The sequence below is a fragment of the Polistes dominula genome, unplaced genomic scaffold, assembly GCF_049000335.1.
Source record: "Polistes dominula isolate Pdom_NZ unplaced genomic scaffold, Pdom_raw_medaka contig_21, whole genome shotgun sequence".
NCBI classification, from domain to species: Eukaryota; Metazoa; Arthropoda; class Insecta; order Hymenoptera; family Vespidae; genus Polistes; species Polistes dominula.
The window spans coordinates 2,112,762-2,133,185 of NW_028301061.1; the positions used below are offsets into that span (position 1 = coordinate 2,112,762).

The following is a 20,424-nucleotide window of genomic DNA, read 5'->3' on the forward strand; positions in this document are numbered from 1 at the left end:
TCTTTGTAACATTTTTTTTTTTTTTTTTTTTTTTAATTGTTTTTGTTTCGTATATTTAGTCTCAACCATTTCCTTTTTAAAGAACAAAATGAAAATTATTTTTCAAAACAACATCGTACGATTTTCTTTTTTATCTTTAAAAAAAAAAAAAAAAACGTTTAATTAAATGTAACCTTGCACATTTTAAAATAATTTTCTCATTATCTTACACATTACAGTAATACTAATAATAATAGTAGTAGTAGTAGTAGTAGTAGTAGTAATACAAGCGAAATGCAACTACCAAAAAAAAAAATAAAAATAAAGGAAAAAAAAACACAATACTCGAATCTATCGGGTAATTTATTTTCATCATTTTTAAAAATAAATTCTCCCTGATGAAATGTGCAAGTAATTTTTTTTAAAACATGAAAAGCACATTTTCTATTTTTTTTTTTCTATTTTTATTTTTATCTTTTTTTTTTTACTGAATCGAATAATGGCAGTGAAAAAATGTATATAATATATACCATATGTGTACACACACATATATATATATATATATAAACTAAATACATATATGTAAATAATATGTTATACATATATATATATTCAAGAATACTTTTGAATGTTTAAGAAAATTATTATTTTTAATTCAACAAAATATTTCATTTTATTTACTCGACCAATGATCATTCAAACATAATATTTATATTTAAATATATTACTTTCTTTTTAAATTTATATATATAGATATATAGATATACACATATATATATATATATATATATATATATATATATATATATATATATGTATGTATAAATAAAAGTAAAATATGGTGTATAAATTTGTAAAAATTGATCGTCACACCAGATAAATGTTCGTTTGTCGAAATAAAATTTTTATTAAACACGGTTTTGTTTTCTGTAACATCGAGGACGAATTATATATAACATAAATAATAATAATAATTATTATCATTATCATCATCACTCATCATCATCATCATCATCATTATCATTATAATCATCATTATGATTATTAATAATATTTCTCGATTTTTTTTTTCATTTTAATTATTAATATTATTATTGATCAGTATTACTCTCTTCGGTTCTTTTTTTTCTTTTTTTTATTATTTTTGTTTGTTTGTTTCATCATTTCGCTCAAAACAACGAATGAGTCTTTCCCATTTCTATTATAAGTAACACTGGAAGATAATAGTCAGGGGTAAGGTGTTTGTTTGTTTCTTTTTACGGTAGAGTGAGGGGTAATGAAGGGTGCGAACGATGGAGAGGTGGGGGGAGTTGAGAGCGCGGCGTAGATGGCGTTGGTGTCATTAATGGCGACTGCGGTGGCGGCGGTGGTGGTAATGGCGGCATCGGCGACTTTGACAGCGGTCTTCTTTTGTTCTCTTTATAATGCTTCGATTCTTTTGTTTTATTCTTTTTTTTTTCTAACACGTTCTTTTCGTTTTCTACTTTTTTTTTTTAAAACTATTTTAATAAATTCATTCATTCACACATATATACATATATATATATATATATGTGTTATCATCATAACCTTATCATACATGTATCCCATTTCATACTCATCATACATACATACAGCAGAACATGTATGCATACATGAATGATGCATGCATATAAAACAAAACACACACATACACATACGCGCATACTTATTTACTTTCTTTTTTTTTTTTACTTACACACACGCATGCCGTCTTTCACACGTGGGAGCATATTACACACACGTGTATTGTCCAAACTTTGAGTACATTCCCTATTAAGGGTCATCTTCTCAAAGATGGACAATACTTCTTCTTCTTCTTCTTTATTTTCTTCTTCTTCTTCTTTACACGCGATTTTATAATTACGCGTGTAATTTTGTTTAAAACTTTCTTACAATTTTTTTTTTGTTAACCCTTTCATTATTCCATTATCCTTTCTTTCTAATTTTTCTTTTCTCACGTTCATACTAAGCTAAACAACGAAAAAAAATGATTTTGGTATACAATAATACCTTACTTAACATTTAATCTAAATTTGTAATAGTAATAGTAGTAATAGTATTAGGTGGTAGTAGTAGTAGTAGTAGTAGTAGTAGTAGTATAGTAGTAGTAATAGAAGTAGTATTAATAATAATATTAATTAATAATAATAGCTATGAAGCATTGTGAGTAGTATGTACATCACACGCGCACAGAAGAAAATTAAAAATTAAATCTATTTAAAATTGATAATACATTTTTTTGTATATAATTAATAATAACAATAATAATAATAATAATCGGTGTATATGATCTTTCAGCTGGTTTTGTTTTTAATAAACCAAAAAAAAAAATAAAAAAATAAAAAAAAAACCAAAAAGAACAAAAGAATTGTAATCGGATCAAATGTTTGTAAGACTTGTTTTTTTCTTTCTTTCTTTTCTGAATTTTTTGTTTTTACTTGTTTTTTTTTTTTCGTTTCATAAATATATGTATACACGTATGGTATATATTATTTTGTATATATACGGAATGGGAGGGGGGTTTCAGGAGGGTAAGGAAGGTAACTGACGTATCTTTTTGATGTTGTTTTTTTGGTGTTTTTTTTTTTTTTATGTATATATATATATATATGCCTGAGTTCTTCAACACGAAATGCCAATTCGCTCTCTTGCTCTCTCTCTCTCTCTCATTTTCTTATTGTTGCTGTAATTGTTGTTGTTGTTCCCCCACCACCGCTCCCTTCATCCCTCGAGCGCTTTATTTTATTTTTTATTTTTTTACGAGATCTATCTTTCTTTTTTTTTTTTTTATTTCCATTCTTGTTCTCTCTCCCAATTAAACTCTGTTCAGGTATTAGCACACAGTTTTGCATTTTACTTTAAATGATTCCTTTTTATTTTTCTCTCTTCCTTCGTTAATGTGTGTGTGTGTGTGTATGTGTTTTTTATACTATTCAAATAATGTTTTTTTGTTTTTGAGAAAAGAAAACAAGTTTTCTATTTTTCTCCTTGTACTTGGGGGATGATGTTGTTTTTTTCTTCTTCTTATATCTTCCAGAATTTTTAATTTGTAACTGTTCAAACGTGACTTTTTTTTTTTTTTTTGGTTTTATTAAAAATGTGCCCTCTTTTAATTTATACTAAAAACGAACCCCATCATCTTTATCATTATTATTATTATTATCATCATCATCATTATCATCATTCGTATCTCACATATGTGTAGAAAATACTGCACAATATCAATTGTACAAGAACGGTTTTCGCATGATGTTATTTTGGAAAATACACAGACAAAAATGAGATGTCAGGGGTTCTTATTATTATTGTTGTTGATAATGGTGGTGGTGGTGGTGGTAGTGGTGGTGGTTGTGTTTTGGTCGATGGTTTTATTTGAGGGGGTTTGGGTAAAAGGGTATAGTGATGGTAACCAATTGAAAGGCCGTACACACACCTAATATTTGATATTACGGATTAATCGTCAGCTCCCATGACGATTAATCCGAACGAAGAAAATTAGTTAGTTTTTTGAATTTGTTTTTCTTTTAAATGATGTATGTTGGTTGTCCTCTCGCGAAAAATCGGCACCAAAAAGCCAGCTAAGCTTTTTTTTTTTCAAAATAGCATTCTTTTTTTTTATTATATGCGAATTTTCCAATTTATTTCATAAATATTCAAAATGTTTAATAAGAAGATGTATTTTATATTTAATTTTCTTTTTTTTTTTACAATTCATTATATAGTATAATGGTGTTGTTGTTGTTGTTTGCTCTGATGTTGTTTTAAAATATTATTATTGATAAATATATAATAAAACAAAAACGAAACAAGATAAAAACAAAGGGGGAGAGAAAAGAAAATATAAAAAAAAGAGAAAAAAAAAAAGATAGAAGAGAACAAAAAAGATTTTTTAAAAACGACCACGCGTTTGACAAACGTTACAAAGCGCCCGCTGCTGCTCACCTTGCACTGAACGCGAACGAACGAACTTATTATGGAATGTACAAATTGTTTTTTATTCGTCATTTATTATCCTCGTAATACGATTTTCTTTAGATAAGCGAAATTTTTTTTTTTCATTAATTTCCCTCTTTTTATTATTATTATTATTTTTTTTTTTATTTGTTTCTTTCAAACCATCACCCTTTCTTTCTCTAAACACTCTCTTTCTCTTTCTCTCTCTCTCTCTATCTTTTTCTGCTGGCACGTAGATTATAATAAAGTTGGTCATTTTGTTTATTTTATTTTATTTTTAAATAATTATTTCGTAAAACGCATTTTCGAATTCGACGATGTTTTGTTATCCTCGAATATTCTCAAATGGTAAACGAAATAATTTTCCTTATTTTTTTTTTTTTTTTTTTTTTTTTGTTAAATCGTACACGTTGGGTGAATTTTAACTGCTGGCCTTTGCAGTAAATTCAACCACACAACGTGCAAATACAACACATTTACATAAACATTATTAACACTTTTCTCAGAATTTAATCAGAGATTAGTGCAAAGTGTTGTTATTTTTTGTTCTTTACGTCCAGCAGCCTTTCAATTGACTTAATACTATCATATATCTGTAGTTTTCTTATTATTTTTTTTTTTTCGTAATCTTTTCTTTTTTTCATTTACTTTAATACATCATTCACGCTTCTTCTTCTTCTTCTTTTTCTTCTTTAATTTCCCCTTTTCGTTGACACAATTTTCTTTTTAATACACATCATTCTTTGTCCCTCATTGCATCCATTCTCTCTCTCTCTCTCTCTCTCTCTTTCTCTCTTGGTTGTACGAATTTAGTTTGTAATTTTTTGTTTAATAAATTTCTTTGTTCTTTTACAGAACCCATGACTACTGTACAACGACCAACCATATGTGTATTACGCTTGTTTAATTACATGCATAATATATTCAAACATTTGTTGCTGCTGGCCTTTTCCCTTCTTCTTCTTCTTCTTCTTCTTTTTCTTCTTCTTCTTCTTCCTCAATCGTAAACAATGTATCTTCTTCCTTTTCTTCGTTTCTTCTTCTTCTTCGTACACCTCAATCGCGTGCTGTATGAATGCTGCCACTTCAATTACGTTTAATATTATATAATTGTGCTAAGTATTTTTTTATGAATTAACATTCTCATCTTTATACATTCAGTAGAGCCGATTACTTTAATTGATAATTCAATGTCAAACTACGCTAAGAAATGATTACTATACAGTGAAAGAGAAATGTGTGTTTTTTTTTTTTTTTCGTCGTGGGACATGGGGTAGTTCTTGATTTTATTTTTCTTCTTCTTCTTCCTTCTTCCTTCTTTTCTCTAACGTTAAATTAATTCCCTGTCGCCTGTGTGTATGTGAATTTGTCACTTTTGTATATATTTATTTATATATATATATAATTATTTTTGTTATTCCCATTTTCATTTAAATATTTTTCTTTTTATATTTCGTCTTCCTATCGTCAGATCGAAATAATAATAATAATAATAATGATTTTCGTTACTTCCAAATAATGTCATTTCTTATGTATCTCTCGACTTGTCGCAGCCATTTAACTTGCATTGCAATACTTCCGCTAAAGATACAACACATCTTTCACATTTCAATAATTTGTGTAGAGACGTTGTGTTATTTTTAAATGCACGAGAGAGAGTTCTAACACATTATGGTAGTTTGAATAATAACATTACAGAAGTATGCGCAAGTGATAAGGCGATACGGATCATGAACGAAGATTAATATGTTTGTGTATGTAACTCTGTGTGTGTGTGTATGTATGTATGCATGTATTTTTGTTGTATATATGATTAAGTAAAATGTCGAAACAAAGTTGCAATATTTGAATAGTTTTAGGGGAGCGTTGTTGGTTTGCAGGCGACAAGTCTTGCATTCTTGCCTCTTTACGCGCTGTTTATTTTGTGTACAAATAGATGGCAACGATGAGACCATAGAGACCCAATACTTCTGCGAAGATGAGAATTAAGATCATACCGACAAAGAGACGAGGCTGTTGTGCAGTGCCTCTTACACCCGCGTCTCCCACAATACCAATGGCAAATCCTGCAGCTAAACCAGAAAAACCTACGGCTAAGCCAGCACCCAGGTGGACAAAACCGCTATAGCAAAAAGGAAAGAAAAGAAATTTCGTTAATCGTTAATTACACATGCGTTGAATAATCAGGTTAAAATTATTGATTCATAGTTATACAATCGTTAAACCCTTTTTTTTGTTTTTGTTTTATTTACTTGCTGTATTAAACTGTTGTTGGAAAGTGTTTAATAGCTTTGCGTATTAAAGTATGTGGAAGAATGAAAAAACATTTGATCATATTTATGTGCTTAATATAAGAATAACAACAATTGTTATATCTCTTGAATATAAGCCGTAATAATTTTAAATACATTATTAGTTAGTTTTAAACTAGTAATAAAGTAATAATAATAATAATAATAATAATAATAATAATATAAAAAAAAGATATATATATATCTACTTTTAATAATGCTAAATATGTGTAAGTTGTTGTAGTATCTTTATCAAAAATCACAATCTAATATTAAAATGGTGTTAAAGCATACAGCGTAAATATATATAATAAGTTTAATCGACAATAACAAAGAATCTATTACTTACTTATAGAGACGGTATTTTGGTGGTTCGTCTAGATTACCGGCAATAAGAACTGCAACTACCAGTCCATAAATGGCAATAATACCAGCCATGACAACAGGAATGATGGATTTCATAATAAGTTCTGGCCTCATAACTGACATCGCTGCGATGCCAGTACCTGATTTAGCTGTGCCATAAGCTGCTCCCAAAGCTACAAATAATAAAACAAATGTATTCCCCTTTTTGTCATCATAACCTCACATAACATTTATATTCAACATAACCAAAATGTTCTTGAGTTTCCTTAATAAAAATAAAAAAAAAAAAAAAAAAATGAAAAAATATCAAACATAATTAAACAATTTCAATTATAGTTTAATAACGTCACAATTTAAAGTATGATTTCATTAATAAAAAATGGAAAATAATGTTGGTTAACAATAAATGTTATCAAAAGTAACTGCATAATCATGACATAGTTGTAGAACTCGAATTTTATCGATATATATCGATTATCAATATTATATTTTATAATCGAACAATCGTTTTTTTAAAACGAATTACAGAAATGTCATAACATGATTGTTAAATGGTAATTTAAAAAAGAATTATATAAAAATATAAATATATATAAAAAGAAATATTAAATAAAAAAAAGTATATGTATATATATATAAAACAAAAAGAAGGTAAAGAAGGTTGATCGATGACGAGCATGTTACGCCCAGAGAGACTGGAAACCCGGAGTCACATGAGTCTCACGTTGGCAGTCACATGATAATCATGTAAGTCCCCGTCCCGTGAGTAGGGGGCGTGGCACGATGGTCCCTCCCCCTCCCATTTTTGATATATAATACATTGAGAAACAAAAAGAATATATTAATTTATGTTTTATACAAGTAAATTGTGCACGTGAAAAATATAAATGTTCGTTTATGTGAGAACATTCTTTTATTATCCTTAGTTAAAAAATTACTAGATAAGAATGTAATTGAAAAAGTAATAGACTAGTAATATTAATTTAGTTATTTGAAAATAATGTCGTCTAATTGTATCAAAAAGAAGAATAAGAAGAAAAAAAGGAAGATCATTATTATTTGTTATATATATATATATATATATATATATATATATATATATATATATATATATATATATATATGTATATATCCATCCCGGTGTCTCCCTCATTCGTGCCTCGTGTTCGATATCCTTTTCCTCGTGTGCTGCCGTCGTCGTTCCATTGAAGATAGGACTTCGGCGCACACGAGAAAACGGATTCGTATTGATTTCCTCGATAGGAAGCCGAGAGGTTCTCGTGGCTCATTTCCCAGAAAGCAAAACTCGATTGCCTTCTACTATCCTTCCTTCCTTCCTTTTTCTCTCTCTCTCTATATATATATCATTAAACTAAACAATTATTTCTCAAAGATTAGCTTCATGTTTCAAAATATTATCATAAAGTAACTAGTGTTACAAAGGAGAGAGAGACATGTTACAACACAACGATAAGGATGATAATGCGATGATAAAATATGATACATAATGATATATATCTACTCAAATTAATTACTAAAAAAAAAAAAACCCCAACTACTAGAAAAAGTACTACTTCTCATCGAGGTCAACGAAATTACGAAATAAGAATTTAAAGTCTGACTGTAGTAGTAGTAGTAACTGAAAGAGGGAGAAAAAAGGGGGTGGGGGAGGAGGGTAGGGAACGTTTCTGTTCTTTTTAATGATGCATAACGTAAAAGAGACAGAAAGAAAGAGAGAGAGAGAGAGAGAGAATGTGAGAAGGTTGGATTAGAAGAAATAGAGGAATTTGTTTTAATGAAGAAGATAGTTTTCTTGGATCATGTTTTAAGTAGATTACGAAATTGACGATCTACATGCGCAGGAAAATGGCGCTTCAAATATCGAATCCGTATCCTTGGCATCTTCAGCTAACCGAGATTAGAACTTCTCTGCCGTTGCTATGCGCATCGTATAAGAAAGAAAGAGAGAGAGAAAGAGAGAATGAATTGAGAGAGAGAGAGACAGATAGAGAAAATAAGTGAGATAGATAGAGCTAAAGACACGTCGTATTTTTCCATTTCCTATCGTTAAAAGGACGACGAGCACAACGAGTCTTATATGCGTCTTCTTCGTCGTTGCATTCGAAGGGATTGAAAGATACATGAGAGAGACTGAGACAGAAGATATATATATTGAACGATAGAAAGAGTGAGAGAGAGAGAGAGAGAGAGAGAGAATCTAAATTACAAGTATCGTTTCGATCATACGTCGTTCGATTAAGCGTTCTCTCCGTCACCCCATCCATTCGTTCGTCTGTCCGTCCATCCATCCGTCCGTCATTTTATTTTCTTTACGTCCTTCATTTTTAAATCATCCACGTTCGATTGTCAAATAAAAAAATCGTGACAGGTTTGTAAAAATAAAGTCTACGACGTAAGAACCTTGTCATCGATTGGACGAAATATGGGATCGATTTTTCCAAATCTTGCGCGCTTTGGGTAGATAAAATGGCGCGTTAGACGTTTCCCCAGATTCCCCGGGACACATAGATACACGCATACTTATGTAGGATGATTATACGTGATCGTGTGCTTTATCATTCGTTTATTAAATTGTACTTTGTCGTGTACGTCATATCGTCATGACGAGTCATTCCAAGTTCGAAGAATTTGGTTTTTATTCGAATGAAAATATCGAAATATTTTAGTATCGATTAATGGTCGACGATGGTAAAATATATCATGGTTATGTATGTATGTATATATGTATGTATGTGTAATGGATGCGTGGGTGAGAAAGAGAGAGAAACTTACCGGAAAATATAATGGCAGAGGCAGCGCCCATTACACCGAAAAAGGGCCCGTAAATGGGTGCGTCCTCTGGAAACGTACTCATCTTGTGTGTTTTGTGTGTAGAATAATCTTCTATCTGTACTTAATTGAGTACGTCTCTATGGACTCCTCGCTCAATAAATGATCGCGAGTATTTACACAAGTTGTCGGTTGAATAATTCGCGGACCGTCGAACGAGGAACGATCTTCACGCACTCACTTCGCTAGACTAGTGCCACTGTCAAATATGGCCTACCGTATAGTGGCGCGGGTCATGTGACAAGTGACGACCGATAGAGAAAGCTGTTCACTTAAAGAATAATGTATTCGCTATTCTCATTGGTCATTCAATAAGAGCCATCGTACAATAAACCAATCAACGATCCTGTCTCTTTTCATCGACGTGACGTCAAATACTCTATACAAACGCCATCTAGTCTGATGATATTACATTCTAGGCGCATGCGCACATATTTTGGAAGCGCGTGACGCGCGCGCTTCCGATTCCTGATCTACGCCTATGCAATATTTGGGAATTCTACCTGGAGACACTTGAAGAGAACTAATATACTTATACGTATATATTTATGCATACATGTATATATACAAAGATATATGTGCATGTATTCTTGCCTTGACACAATTTCATGTTTCTAAATTTTCATTCGCTTTATACTGTCATCAATTGATTTTATTTCAATTACGATAGAATTTTTGCAATATCTTATTCTAATCTTCATTTATTGAAAGATATATATGTATATGTATATATATATGTATATATATTAATTTATATATATATACATATATAAATTAATGAATAGCTTATTCATATTATTTTGTTCTTATCTTGTATCAAAGCGTTATCTATCTTTTCCAATTTAAATAAAGTAATTATCTTGCGATCGTCTTATCAGATCAATGAACGTAGAAACGTTTATCTCAACTGCGTATCGAATCACACATATGGGTGAATGTAGGACATGTTTTTATGCTTCTTATTTAACCACCTGATGTTATTTAATTAACTAATAAAATGCAAATATGAGTAGATAATTGTAATATAATTTTATTTTATTTTAATTTGATATTTAAATGTTATTATATTTTATTGTAAAATTAATTTCAATAATAAATATGTCGATAAATGAGAACGATAAGTTTTGTTCATTCTATTGTATCTTTTATTAATATTATTAATATTATTTATATATGAAAAATTGTTTAATAAATTGTATAATTTACGCAAAATAGAAATTTATTCTTTAAAATGTAATTTCTGTATTCAAGCCGACGCCTTAATTCAGAGCACGTGATTAGTAGTTCCTAACGGAAGTTGTAGAGGTCGCATGTTTCACTGTACGATCAATTTGAACAACAAAATAAACGTGGTCTGATATTTTTGGTTATAGTTCGAATTAACTCTTAAAAACACAATGAAGTTCTCTTATAAGGTATGATTTTATTGTAATATTTAATATTTAATTATTATTTAATATTTATATTGATATACAATTCATTTTATATGTTAACTTTATTTTCTAACCTCTTTTCAATTGTTTAGTTTATCATGCACACATGCAGATAAATACTAATATATATATAAACACAAATAAACATAAATAAAATTTAGTTAATAAATAAATATAATAATAAAAAATAGAAAATATTATATAAATTCATGTTAATTGGATATTATTTTTATAATAACTTTTTCTAACCTATTTTTGTTGGGTGTTTAAATTTATTAAACGCACTTAGATCAATATTGATATTATTAATAATTAAATAATTTGTTAAATGATAGAAAAGTATTATTTAAATTAATATAAATTGTATTTTATTTTTTACAGTTCAATAATTTACTTGGTACGGTCTACCGTAAAGGAAATGTAATATTCTCTCTAGATGGATCATGTGTTATTAGTCCAGTGGGAAATAGAATTTCTATTTTTGATTTAAAAAAGTAAGTATATATATTTAATATATTAATAATAATAATTCTAATATACTCATAATAATAATAATAAAATAACATACTTATGAAAATGATTCAGAAAACTAGTTAATATTAAAATTGTTTTATTTCAGCAACAAATCCACGACTCTTCCAATAGAAAGTAATTTTAATTATACCACCTTAGATATTTCTCCAAATGGCTGTTTGCTAATTGCAATTAATGAAAGTAAAGCATAAACACAAATAAATTTAATTTTCTTATTATAAACATGTAATATAAATAAATTATATTTACAGGGGGAGATGCTCATATAATCAGTATGATCAGTAAAATGGTGATGCATAAATATAGATTTAAACATCGTGTAAGGTGTGCTAAATTTTCACCAGATGGAAAATACTTAGCTGTTTGTAAAGCAAATAATGGTAATTACGTTTAAAGGAAACATATAATATTCTTATTTTTTATTTGTATTATAATAACTGAATGATTTATACATTTGTGTATCTTTTCAGTTTTTATTTTTAATGCACCGAATCTACAAACAGGAGAATTCAATCCATTTATAATGGAACGAATATTTCATGCATCCATAGATGAAACTACGTGCTTAGATTGGTCTTTCGATTCGAACCTTTTGGCTGTTGGTTCTAAAGATTTTTGTACTAAATTGTTCAGTTTACAAAAGTGGGCTAATTTTAAAACAATTTCGCTTGGTAGTCATCGTGACAATATTGTAGGATGTTTCTTTGAAAAGGATAGTTATGATATAACTACTGTTGACAGGTATAATATTAATTATATATTTAATAATATTTTTATATGGAATATTTATAAAATAAATAATACATTGTTGTTTATAGAAATGGACAAGTTGCTTATTGGCAATGTAGCATTGATCCCAAGGATTTGGTGCATTGGAAACCGATTAAAAAAAAAGAAAAATTGATAGTGATAATGAAGATGACGTAGATTTGGATAAAATTATAGAAAAAACTGATAAACAATTACGGAATACTGAGCGCAGATTATATCAATTGCGTAAGATAAAAATTGAAAATAAATTTGATTGTAATTTTTAATAATACTTTAACATGTGTAATTTTATTTTTTGATAAATGTAATATTCTAGAATTTGAAGAACCAAAAGAAGAAGAAGAGCAAGAAGAGCAAGAAGAGCAAGAAGATGAACAAGAAGAACAAGAAGATGTAAAAGGAGAAGAAGAAGATAATACAAAAACAAGGACATCATTTAAAAAATTATATTATAAGAGACTTGTACGTCATTTCGTAGCACCAAAAACAGAAGAACAAAATTCAAGAAATATAAAATTAACGGCAGCTGCATATCATAAAGATACTCATATTTTAATAGTAGGATTTAACAATGGTACATTCTTTTTATATGATATGCCTGACGGTAACATGATTCATTCTTTAGAGTAAGTTATTGAAATATTATTAACAAAACAATATATCATATTATTATTTCATTTATTAATTTAATCATTTCCATATTTTCAGAATTTCTCAACAAAGTATTTCAACTATTGCGATAAACTGTACTGGAGATTGGATAGCTTTAGGATGTTCAAATGTAGGTCAATTATTGGTTTGGGAATGGCAAAGTGAAACATACGCTATGAAACAACAAGGACACAGTAACAATATTAATTCTTTAGCTTATAGTCCTGATGGACAATATATTGTTACTGGTGGTGAAGATGGAAAAGTAAAACTATGGAATACAATGAGCGGATTTTGTTCTGTTACCTTTAAAGAACATACCTCTCCGATTACAGGAGTTTTGTTCAGTCATAATCGCAAATTTATTGTTTCTTCTTCGTTGGATGGAACTGTCAGAGCGTATGACTTAAGCAGATACAGAAATTTTAAAACATTAACGTCATTCAGACCAATACAATTTTCTTGCGTAACGTTAGACGCGAGTGATGAATTAGTTGCTGCTGGAGGTCAAGATTTCTTTTATATTTATTTGTGGAGTATTAAAACGGGAAAATTATTAGAGGTACATATTTTGTTTATCACATAAAAATCTTGATTAAAAAAAAAAAAACCAAAATATTCAAAAACTACTACTACTACTACTATGATAATAATTGTTTGTTTTTTATTTTTAGATATTAGGTGGTCATGAAGGACCCGTTGTAAGTTTAACTTTTAATCCGAATTTGTCGAGCTCCGAACTGGTATCCGTTTCCTGGGATAAAACATTGAAAATATGGGATGCTATCAAAAATGGTTCCGTGCATGAGACGATACAATTAAATTCCGAAGGTTTATACGTCACTTATAGACCTGATGGTGAAGAAGTTGCAGTTGCTACTTTAAATGGTGAAATTTCATTCTTCCATTGTAAAAGTTTACAACAAACGGGTAGTATCGAAGGCAGGAATGATTTAGGTAGTGGTAGATTAGAAACGGATATGATTACAGCGAAAAAATCTGCACAAGCTAAGTACGTAAACATATTTTGTTTTGTTTTTTTCTTTTCTTCATATAATATGATTTTAAAATATAATTGTTAATTTACAAATGATATTCTATTTATTATAGAGCATTTACTTCATTGTGTTATTCTGCTGATGGCTCGTGTATATTAGCTGGTGGACAAGCTAAAAATGTTTGTATTTATAATGTTAAAGAAGGAATATTGTTAAAAAAATTTGAAGTAACACAAAACAGATCATTGGATGGAGTAAACGTATGTATATTATTATAATTATTTAATAAAAACATGTGTGAAACTCGTGACATGACTGAAACATAAGAAACACGGGTCCTATATTTTAGTTTATTCAATTTTTGTTATAACATTCTGTTACATATTTAATAATTGATTTGTTTTAATAGGATTTTATAAATAGACGAAAATTAACTGAATTTGGAAATATTGCTTTGGTCGAAGAACGTGAAGAAAATGAGGGTGGTAACGTGACGTTGCGTTTGCCAGGTGTTAGAAGTGGTGATATGGCTAGTAGAAGTATGAAACCAGAAGTTAGGGTTTATAGTTTACAATTTTCTCCAACGGGTAAAATATTAAATATTACAAATATTATACATATACTTTCAATTGATTAAGTTATTAAAATAAATGTATTAATTAGGACAATCATGGGGAGCAGCAACGACCGAAGGTTTATTGATATATTCGTTAAATACCGAATTTATGTTTGATCCATTTCAATTGGAAATTGGTATCACTCCTGTTACTACCAAAGAAGCTCTTTCTAAACAGGAATATTCCAAAGGTTTGTATCATATCAAACATTTAATTATATTTATATGTATATTAATAATAATTAAATTAAATATAATGTGTTTTTATTTTTCAGCATTGATGATGGCTTTGAGATTAAATGAAAAACCTTTAATAAGACAATGTTTAGAAGCTGTACCATGCAAAAATAGTAAGATTATTTAAATATTCTTATTAAAATATAAAAAAAATGAATTTATTATAATCAATATTCATTATATTTAATATTTCAGTTGAATTGGTTATAAGAACCCTGGCGGATACTTATGTAGAGAAAGTTTTAAAATTTATAACAAACGAATTAGAATCTACGAGACATATACATTTTTATCTTTTATGGATAGAAGTAATATTAACTAATCATGGACATAAAATGACTATGATCTTTCAAATGCCGGTATTATTAATGTTGCAAAAGAATATGCAAAAAATGTACGACGATTTGAGTCAGATGTAAGTTAATTTGAATTATTAGAATAACAACATTGTACAACGTGTAACAAATTTTGTTAATATAATTTGTTCTTATTGCAGATGTGATTATAATCAATACACAATAAGTTATATAAGAAAAATGGGAGAAATAAAGGCTGCTAAATCTAAAGTAATAGATGATGTTGATATGAATAGTGATGAATCCGATGATTCATTCTAAATCATCATGCGCGATGATTTATGTTGATATTAATAAAATAATTGTAACTTTGTATATAAACAAGAAAAAAATGCATGTTAATGCATTACATACAAACAAACAAAACAAAAAAATATATATATTTTTTTTTATACAAATTCATTGTAATTTTTTCTAATAATTATTTTATTTAAAAAAATTTAGCGTTATACGCCGCGTACACAACGTTGTGTATATTGGTATCGTTAAACTATTACAATATTATAATAATTAATTATTTGTTAAAATGTGCCAAAACAAAGTCAATTAATACTGAAAATAGTTGATTGACGTGGCATTAATTAAAAAAAAAAACATAAACTTATATCATGCTGTTTTTTTTGAGTAAAAGTATTGGCCAATATATAACTACGAATAATAGAAAAAGAATAGGAAATCCTATTCTACTATAACGATCTATTTTATGTGATCTAATTCTTGAAGGAAACAACGGAGATGTTTCAAGATCGATCCACGTTTGTAAAAGATTTTTACTTCCTGTTCGTTTGGCCTTATATTTTGGTGTATACATTGTATCATAATCCCAAAATCCAAAATTTTGTCCTTTGTCCGTTGAAGTTGATCGCTTAATGAAATAAATAATTTGATAAGATAATGAAAACAAATATATTAGGTTGGAAACTATGAAACGGGCGTTTGAATGAAAATAAAAAACGAAAAGCGCACAATTTTTCACATTATTTATTATATTCAATTGAAATCATTTCCATTGGCATCTACGATTTTTTGCCAATGATTGGACAAATCATATATGCCTTTTTGAACAAAATCTTTATTTTTAGAATTAATAAACAATTCAAAAACACAAACTAAATCAAAAAAAAAAAAAACAACGCCCGTTTCATAATTTTCAATCTAATATAAATATTTTTCATATTACGAAAGATAAAAGGGAAACAAGTTTATATACAAACTGTTTGAAAACTTCGAGGTAAGATTGACGATTGTAAATCACTTCCGAATTGATAACGCAAATCGAGTACTTTGACTACCACGAATTCTCCCAAAGCAGCAAATACAAACATCATACAACCCGCCATCCAAAGATCCAACGCCTACAAATTAATATTATTAATTTATTTTAGAAATATGATATATAATTGACAAATTATTATTATCATCATCATCATCATGATCTTACTTTAACATAAGCAACCGGTGGAATATCACTTTTCAATCCAGTAAACATTGTTACTAATGTAAGCATACTTGTAACTAAAAGTGCAACACGTCCAGGAATAGCATCCAAACCCAACCAAAAGCTGAACCATGATAACATCACTACTAACGTTGATGGGGCAAACGTTTGTATCAAATGATGCCCAATTTCTCTCTCAAATCGAAATAATACCACCAACCTTGAGAAATTTCCTAAATAATATTGAATTCATTTTATCATACTGTATATTTCTTTGTTTTGTATTAGAATTTAATTGAATACCATTTTTTTCCAACATATAATGAGTAATCTCTTCAAAGACAACAGGTTTTCCTATATTGTATTGTAACAATTTTAATTCAGGATTAACTGTTACACCACCACTGTCGTCCCATCTCAAACGTAACTTTTGACTGTTGTAAGAAACTGAGAAATAAAAATCTCTGGTTTAAAAAAAAAAAAATAACAAATAATGATAAAACGATTGAAATGAAAGAAGAAAGTTAATAAACGTTATGGTTTGTTTATGTTACATGACAAATGATCATGATTACTTTTAGACACCTCATTTTATAATTAATACATCATATATGTTAACTTACAACTTTCAACGTAAATAGGACAAACTTGTATGTCCATCGGATAAAGTTGAAATTCCATTTGACACGCTATTATTGCGTGCATACGTGCTGAATATCTTACTGTTTTGTTTCTGTAGAGTGTGACTGAAGAGAATTTACGGTTTAAGGTTGCGATTTCTGCAAAACAACAGTAGCAATGAACAGTATTACACAACTGTAATGATGATTATATTGATGTACAATGATTATATTGTATGATGTACTGATTATATTGTTGTACAATGAATATAAGGAAATCAATAATTTGTAAGAAAATATTTTCATGGTTTTTAATCAATGATTAAAATGATAACAGGTGTATGTGGCAAGTATACGTGAAAACTGTTAATTTCATCAATCATCAAATGAGTTGTATGGTTAATAAAATCATTTTGAAATAAATTGAGATACAATTACCAGATACTTTGGAATTCAGGAAGTATGGGTCAGGTTGCCAAAGATTGTCGAAAAATTCTGGTGGAAATGTAACGTAATCATCACCATCTTCAAATATGTCATCTGGCATGTAAAGTCTTGACTCGGTCCAACTTTGACGAACGAACATGTCTACTCTTTTAATAAAAAATAAAAAAAATAAACAATAAAAATATAATAAAATAATACAAATATTTGTAAAGTAAATTTTATTTAAAAAAAAAAAAATAAAACAATTCATCGTGCAATTTCAAAGTAAACTTTTCACACAATGAATGCATAAACTTTTCATGTTCATTCTACGAAAGTTTACCTAAAATCCATGTCCTCGACGTTGATCGAATTGATGTCTACGACGAAAATACTAAAATTTACTGTCACAGGTACACCTTTCTTTGATGGTGGTCGAATTTCTGAAACAAAACAATTAAACAAGATTATTATTGTTCGAATTTGAATGACACTACGTTAATTCATGTATTAGGGGTATCAGAAAGTCTTTGCAAATGTGCAATTTTATAATTATGAATTTGTAATTAATATTTGAAGATGTTTTTTTTTTCAGATTAAATTGTTTTTCTAATAAATTATTATTTATAATAACTTTATGGTATCCCTGATATATTGTTAACGAACCTTTAACGTAATTATCTGGTAATACTACTCTTGGTTTCATAACATTTTTCGTCTGGTTTTTGATATTTCCTTCGAAAATGCTAAAATTATAATTAATAAAATATCTCTTTTTATTATTATTATTATTATTATTATTATTATTATTATTATTTAAAAAAAGAAAAAGAAAACTAGAGATAATTTTGAGAGATAATAAATAAAATAGGATAAAGTACAACCTGTTGGAAAAGACTTCTTGCAAAATACTTAAACAATAATGAAATAAAATGATTACAATAGTAGTACACTTCATCTTTAGATAGAACTTTATAGAACTGTCAATGTCTTTCGATTGACATTTCTAACTAACTTGAAAGGCGTGCCAATTAATTCATTAAACGGTCACTTATATGCAATCTATTTCAATTACAGATATCCTATAGTTACATTTTTACATAACAATTATTATTTTGTCATATTATGTAAGAGATAATATTCTAAGTTTCACTCTCTCTCTCTCTCTCTTCAGTAAAAACGAAAACAAAATAAAACGTGATTTATTAATTATGCTAAAATTTAGCAATGGTTAGAAGAATATTTTTAAAACCTGTTTTTTCATTTTTTTTCTTTTTTTTTTGTATAATAATATTTTAATTTCGAACAAAATAAATGACAAATAAATTGTAAATCTGTTGTATTCATTTTTTACAGTAAATTTTAGTATTTTTGTCGTAGACATCAATTCGATCAACGTCGAGTACATGGATTTTAGGTAAACTTTCGTAGAATGAACATCAAAAGTTCGTTCGTGCATTTATTGTATAAAAACTTTAATTTGAAATTGTATTGTTTTTTTTCTTTTTTTTTTCGAAGAAATATACGAATTTTGAAAAGAATATATTTCTTTGGATAATTTGAAATTATGTAACAAGGCATATTTTTCAATGATTAAATAATCTTAATGAAAAATACAAAAGTATTTTATTAAATACATTATATTATTATGAAAAGTTTCGAAACAACTGACTATTTCAAAATGTAATACAAAATTTGTATAATCAAAATATACATATTTAAATGTTAATCAAAAATAAGAAAATAAGATGTGAAACACTTTTTCAATTTGTGACGTTTCAAAAAACCCATTAGAATACCATTTCTTCACCATTTAATATCATTCAAAAGATGAAACACAACGGTATTTATGCTCACACCTAACTAAACTTATGTTAGACTTCACGTGTCTCGAAAAGTCGACCTCAATCGATGACCTCGATGAGTCCTCTAAACTCTTTTATTTTTATTATTTAACTAACACTTCTTTTTTTATCATCACAATTTTTACAAGACACATAACGGTGAATGACATGGTATAATAATGATTGTCATATCATACAAAAAATTACGAATAATATGTAAGTATGGTTGGTGTTTATGTTTTATTTTAATAATTCAATACCATGAACACCATACTTTTCAATATTTTAATTTTAATTAATGAATGATAAATTTAATTATATTATAACAATTTTTAATTAATTAAAATTAAATGATTAATAAATATATATATATATATATATTTAATAAATTTATAATTTAAATAAAAGTTTATTTATGATATGAAATATTAAAAATAAATATAATTAAATATTAATTTCAATTCAAATTAAATCATAAAATTATTTCAAATAATATTTCATATATTAATAATTTATAATATTATAATAAATATTATTATTATTATTAATAATTTATAATATTATAAAATAAAATATAAATTAATTTAAAAAATTTTTTTATTCATTTATTGTAATATTTTCTGTCACGAATTTTTCAAACAAAACAATTTCATTTGCAATTACATTTGTACCATTAACAAAAAAAAAACAAAAAAAAACAAAAAATGAGATAAATTATTTACATTAAACTTTCAATTTTATATTAATAATTAAAAATACTTTTCCTTGTAAGTATTTATCCAAAAGATGTTTTGATAATTAATTTCCAATTGTAAGATTAAAATAAAACAAAAAAAAACAAAAAAAGAAAAAAGAAAATTGGGTCAGAAAAAAGAAAAGAAAATGTATTTCTCAGTGAAATTTCACAAAGATCAAAAATAAAAAAAAAGGATATTATCATCATCTTTCTCACGATCCTATCAAAGTCGACTTGAATTCTTGGTGTTTTTGCCTGAAGCTATTATATAAAATTTTAAAAGGTCAACACTTACACGTGTAC

At 27.6% G+C, this 20,424-nt stretch overlaps 3 protein-coding genes across 3 annotated transcripts; 1 reads left to right on the plus strand and 2 right to left on the minus strand.

The window, feature by feature from the left end:
* Positions 1-862: 862 nt before the first annotated feature.
* On the minus strand, positions 863-9,672 carry Vha16 (vacuolar H+ ATP synthase 16 kDa proteolipid subunit). Its single transcript, XM_015332243.2, has 3 exons — positions 9,405-9,672; positions 6,595-6,784; positions 863-6,076 (listed from the first exon to the last, which is right to left on the minus strand). Exons 1-3 carry the CDS (start codon positions 9,484-9,486, stop codon positions 5,872-5,874), a joined length of 477 nt encoding a protein of 158 aa, XP_015187729.1. The 5' UTR covers positions 9,487-9,672; the 3' UTR covers positions 863-5,871.
* Positions 9,673-10,752: 1,080 nt separating this feature from the next.
* On the plus strand, positions 10,753-15,448 carry LOC107072371 (periodic tryptophan protein 2 homolog). Its single transcript, XM_089176110.1, is given in 16 exon segments — positions 10,753-10,876; positions 11,276-11,388; positions 11,514-11,608; positions 11,680-11,808; positions 11,899-12,169; positions 12,247-12,311; positions 12,314-12,424; positions 12,591-12,825; positions 12,908-13,412; positions 13,525-13,862; positions 13,961-14,108; positions 14,258-14,435; positions 14,512-14,655; positions 14,740-14,814; positions 14,897-15,116; positions 15,198-15,448. Coding segments are annotated over 16 exon segments (2,766 nt in total). The 5' UTR covers positions 10,753-10,858; the 3' UTR covers positions 15,319-15,448.
* Positions 15,449-15,452: 4 nt separating this feature from the next.
* On the minus strand, positions 15,453-19,608 carry alka (glycine receptor subunit alpha alkaliphile). The gene is made up of 9 exons (XM_015332245.2): positions 18,426-19,608; positions 18,208-18,287; positions 17,885-17,984; positions 17,554-17,708; positions 17,119-17,274; positions 16,799-16,942; positions 16,499-16,728; positions 16,272-16,412; positions 15,453-15,922 (listed from the first exon to the last, which is right to left on the minus strand). The coding sequence occupies exons 1-9, from the start codon at positions 18,497-18,499 to the stop codon at positions 15,659-15,661; spliced, it is 1,344 nt and encodes a 447-aa protein (XP_015187731.2). The 5' UTR covers positions 18,500-19,608; the 3' UTR covers positions 15,453-15,658.
* Between the last annotated feature and the right edge of the window lie 816 nt (positions 19,609-20,424).